Below are 4784 nucleotides of genomic sequence, written 5' to 3' on the forward strand. Positions count from 1 at the left end.
GCTCTGCTGGGAGCTCTGGCTGTGGCCTGGGTTGGTTCTCGCTGCGTCTGCAGCAGGGAAACGCGCTTTCCGTTCTGGAGCGCACGTTGTCCAACACGGAGCCAGTAACCGTCTCCCAACCGAAATACGACTTTCCTCCCACCCCAGCTCTGACTCTGGTGATGAGAGACAGAAATGGAAGAAGAAGAAAAGCAAAAGCAGGGACCAACACTATAAAAGCCAGAAGAAACACCGTTCGCGGTCCCGGGATCGGTCCTCCGGCTCGAGCTCGGAGCGCGAGCGAGACAAGAGGAGAGCCCGGAGCAGAGAGCGGCGGAGGAAGAGAGATGGCTCCAAGTCCTCTGTGTCCTCTGTCAGCTCTCCCTCCCCGCCGCGCTCCCGGGGCAGCGAGGAGACGGGGCAGCAGCAGCTGAGCCTCCAGGAGCGCTTGAGACTGAAGGAGGAGAAGAAGCAGCAGGCTGCGCTCATGAAAGCCTTGGAGACACCTGAGGAGAAACGGGCTCGCCGGCTGGCCAAGAAGGAGGCTAAGGAGAGGAAGAAGCGGGAGAAGATGGGGTGGGGAGAGGAGTACATGGGTTACACCAACACCGACAATCCCTTTGGGGACAACAACCTGCTGGGGACCTTCATCTGGAGCAAGGTGAGCTCTCCTCCGCACTCACGTGTTGTAGGAGGCTGCTCGAAGGAGATCGTGCCCCTGCGACCGCCACAGAACAGGACAGAGGAGCAGTGGGGCGTCGGGGGGGACCTTTGCTTGAGGTGGGAACCTCTGTAACACTAAAAGCAGCCACGTGGGAGCAAAGCGCTCGTCTAGGGCAGCAGCTGGGAGTTTTTGACAAGCTCAGTGGGGTTTTACCCCCTTTCTCCTGAAGACCAAAGTCTGTAGCCAGGGGTGAGGGATGGGGAGGTGGGTCAGGGTGCAGGAGAGGGACCCAGACCTGCGGGGAGCTGCAGGCTGAGTGCTGGGCAGTGTTTACTGGTGCGTTAGTGCTGGCCAGGTCGGGTCGCCTCCCTGGGCTGAGCCTGGGTTTCGCTGAGGGGCTTCAGGAGTAGGATTTGAGGGATTTGGGGACCTTCCACAGGATCAGAGTTCGCTGGAGCAGAGGAAGCAGGTGGATGTGGTGGCATTTGCTGGCCAGTGAGGGGCTGTAGAAGTCGCTGGGTTTCACGGCTTCCCTTGGCCACTCTATTTCAGGCGCTGGAAAAGAAAGGGATCAGCCATCTGGATGAGAAGGATCTGAAGGAGAGGAACAAGCGAATCCAGGAGGACAATCGCCTGGAGCTGCAGAAGGTGGGATCAGATGTCCCTTCCCTCCCACCGTCTGACATAGAACCCTATGGACAGCCCAGTTCTCCCAGTCGCTCACTTGGAAGTCCCCTTGTTCTTCTCACTGGGGGTGCCCATAGGATGTAGGATTGGGGGGGCCACAGTATACTGATTTCTGCTGTTCCAGGGTGAGAAGACTCTTCTCTTGGGGTTGAGTCCAGCTCAGGAGGTGCTGAAGAGGACAAGTGCCAGGTCATGGCACTGAGGCACTCGGTTGTGCCTGTGTCCTCTGTCCTCCAAAGGGCTGGCAGCGAGCATCCTGGCCCCACTGGCCCACGCTGGCTCTTCTTCGGCATGGCTCCTGGCTCCCTGGGGAGCCTCGGGCTGATTGCAGGAGCTGAGGCAGCTCAGTGGGCGGGGTAACGGCCGCGTCCTCGAACAGGTGTCCTGCGTGGGTGCCCCATCCGCAGCGGCCTCACATCTCCCTCCGCCCTGGGCAGGTGAAGCAGCTGCGCCTGGAGCGGGAGCGGGAGAAGGCGATGCGTGAGCAGGAGCTGGAGATGCTGCAGCGGGAGAAAGAGGCAGAGCACTTCAAAACCTGGGAGGAGCAGGAGGACAACTTCCACCTGCAGCAGGCAAAGTTGCGGTAGGTGTGCGGCTTCACGGGGACAGGCCCGCCAGGGAGCAGAGGATGGCAGGCACCACTCACTGTCCCTCTCCTCTCGCTCAGGTCTAAGATCCGGATTCGGGATGGGAGGGCGAAACCCATTGACCTTCTGGCCAAGTACATCAGTGCGGAGGATGATGACCTGGCTGTGGAGATGCACGAGCCCTACACCTTCCTGAACGGCCTGACCGTCTCCGACATGGAGGATCTGGTGGAGGACATCCAGGTGCTAGCTCTGCCGCCCCTGTGCCAGGGCTGGCTGAGGAGCAGCAGCTCAAGGCTTCCCCTCTCAGCTCTGCTTCCCTGCCCATGGTGCAGAGCAGGTGCCTGATGTCCTGGTTGTCTCCTGCCTGCAGGTTTACATGGAGCTGGAGCAAGGGAAGAACGTGGACTTCTGGAGGGACATGACCATCATCACAGAGGATGAGATAGCCAAGCTCCGCAAACTGGAGGCCTCTGGGAAAGGAGGACCGGGTAAGCGGGAGGGCAGAGCCTGGTGTGGGTGTCGAGGATGGTGTGAGCGGTGGGTAAAGCAGGGTGTAGGGTCTGCTGCGTGCGCTCAGGCACAAAGGGGTTCTCTGGGATCTGCTGGATGGAGGCTGTGGATCTGGCAGCCATCCCCTGCTGGGGTCCAACCTTCCACTGCCGGCTGCAGCCCAGGAGGGCCTGGGTGAAGGCAGGTTGAGCGCTCGGAGACTGACTGGCCGCCCTTGCCTGTCTGTTCAGGGGAGCGTCGGGATGGCGTCAACGCTTCCGTCAGCTCAGACGTGCAGTCCGTGTTTAAGGGGAAGACGTACAACCAGCTGCAAGTGCTGTACCAGGGCATCGAGAGCAAGATCCGGGCAGGAGGACCCAACCTTGACATTGGGTACTGGGAGAGCCTGCTGCAGCAGCTGAAGGCTTACATGGCTCGGGCCAGGTGAGAGCAGGGACTGTCCCCTGGCCAGGGCTGTGGAAAGGGGCAGCGCAGGCCCTGCCATGAGCAGAGCTGGGGAGGCACAAACCCGAAGTTGGTGGTGGAGGGGTTTTATACCTTTTCTGAGGTGGTTGGTTCTCCCGAGAGGGGAGAAGGGCTGGACACTCAGTCCCTTCTCCAGCCGTGATGTTTACAGTGAGGTCTCCAAGAAGGAACCGAACTGGAGGGTTATTCAGCCCAAAACTGTACAAAACCCAACAGATTTCTACCCGATGTGGTGGGTGTCACAGCTCTGGGCAGTGTGGGCATGAGGTGGTTCTGCTGGGTAGGACCTGACGGCTCATCTCTTCGCAGGCTGCGCGAGCGGCACCAGGATGTGCTGCGCCAGAAGCTGTACAAGTTGAAGCAGGAGCAGGGTGTGGAGAGCGAGCCGCTCTTCCCCATCATCAAGCGGGAGCCGGCCTCCCCCAGTGACAGGTACGCAGCCCTTTTCTTTTGGGGAGCACAGCCATCCGGGCCTCTCCCATGGGGCACCCGGGACAGAAAATGCAGCCTCGTGCTCCCGTCCTTCCGTAGACAGACCCGAGGTGAACAGAGAACAAGGGTACCATCCTCGCCCCAGTTCTCTCTTCTCTTTTCCTTGCAGGCTGGATCCAGAGGAGAGCATTGTGGTACAGCCAGGGCCATCCTCGGAGCCGGAGGCCGAGCAGGATACAGAGGCCAAAGGAGAGGCAGAGGGGGAAGCCGTGCTGATGGAGGAGGACCTGATCCAGCAGAGCCTGGACGACTACGACGCGGGGAAGTACAGCCCCCGGCTGCTGGGCACCAACGAGCTGCCCTTCGATGCCCACGTGCTGGAGGCCGAGGAGGATACGCATCGACTGCTGCTTCTGCGTCAGCAGCTCCAGGTCACAGGTAAGAGCCCCACGGGCAGGCCCTGCGCCTGCCAGCCTCGCAGCCTGCCTGGCACGGAGGCCGTGCGTGTGCTTCGGGGTGCAGGGCTGGAGGGGGATACTGTCCTCAGAAAAGGGTGAGTGAGAGCGGGATCTGGGGCACGCATCCAGAACTGGTCTGGCAGAAGGATAGCCCCAGGCAGCGAAGGGTGCTGTGGCCGGGACAAGAGCAGGGAGATGGGGCTAAGACCGCTGGCGTCCCCTGTGGGTACCTGTGTCGGGTTCTTCCCCACTCCCAGCCACACCACCAAGCTGTTCGGGCTGCGGACAAGCGGGAAGGGTGTTTTGGATGAGTTTCCCAGCACAATGCGGCCCGGTGCCCACCTGGAGTCCGCAGGGCAGTGTGCACATCTCTGTGTCCAGCTCCGCATCCCCTGCCCAGCATCTGCTGCTCCTTCCGCACGCCCAGGAGCAGTGTCCCCACAGCCCGTCCCTGCCCAGCATCTGCTGCTCCTTCCTTCCACACGCCCAGGAGCAGTGTCCCCACAGCCCGGGCCTGGCTGGCACTGCAGGACCAGATGTCGCCTCTCCTCCCTGCAGGTGATGCCACCGAGAGCGCCGATGACATCTTCTTCCGTAAGGCCAAGGAGGGCATGGGTGCGGACGAGGCGCAGTTCAGTGTGGAAATGCCCCTCACGGGCAAGGCCTATCTCTGGGCTGACAAGTACCGGCCCCGCAAGCCCCGCTTCTTCAACCGGGTGCACACGGGCTTCGAGTGGAACAAGTACAACCAGACCCACTACGACTTTGACAACCCCCCCCCCAAGATCGTGCAGGGCTACAAGTTCAACATCTTCTACCCTGACCTCATCGACAAGCGCTCGACGCCCGAGTACTTCCTGGAGGCCTGCCAGGACAACAAGGACTTTGCCATCCTGCGCTTCCACGCCGGGCCGCCCTACGAGGACATCGCCTTCAAGATCGTCAACCGGGAGTGGGAGTATTCCCACCGCCACGGCTTCCGCTGCTCGGTTGCCAAAG

At 61.3% G+C, this 4784-nt stretch overlaps 1 protein-coding gene across 1 annotated transcript in view; it reads left to right on the plus strand.

The window, feature by feature from the left end:
- CACTIN (cactin, spliceosome C complex subunit) overlaps positions 1–4784 on the plus strand; it is a 10453-nt gene that overhangs the window by 4999 nt on the left and 670 nt on the right. Inside the window, exons 2-10 of the mRNA XM_019471472.1 lie at positions 148–640; positions 1196–1291; positions 1768–1913; positions 1998–2160; positions 2291–2408; positions 2661–2853; positions 3205–3327; positions 3497–3765; positions 4344–4771. Of these exons, the coding sequence (XP_019327017.1) occupies positions 148–640; positions 1196–1291; positions 1768–1913; positions 1998–2160; positions 2291–2408; positions 2661–2853; positions 3205–3327; positions 3497–3765; positions 4344–4771 (2029 nt within the window). The remainder of the gene's footprint in view (positions 1–147; positions 641–1195; positions 1292–1767; positions 1914–1997; positions 2161–2290; positions 2409–2660; positions 2854–3204; positions 3328–3496; positions 3766–4343; positions 4772–4784) is intronic.

This window comes from Aptenodytes forsteri, unplaced genomic scaffold, assembly GCF_000699145.1.
Source record: "Aptenodytes forsteri isolate BGI_AS27 unplaced genomic scaffold, ASM69914v1 Scaffold274, whole genome shotgun sequence".
In the NCBI taxonomy this organism is placed as follows: domain Eukaryota; kingdom Metazoa; phylum Chordata; class Aves; order Sphenisciformes; family Spheniscidae; genus Aptenodytes; species Aptenodytes forsteri.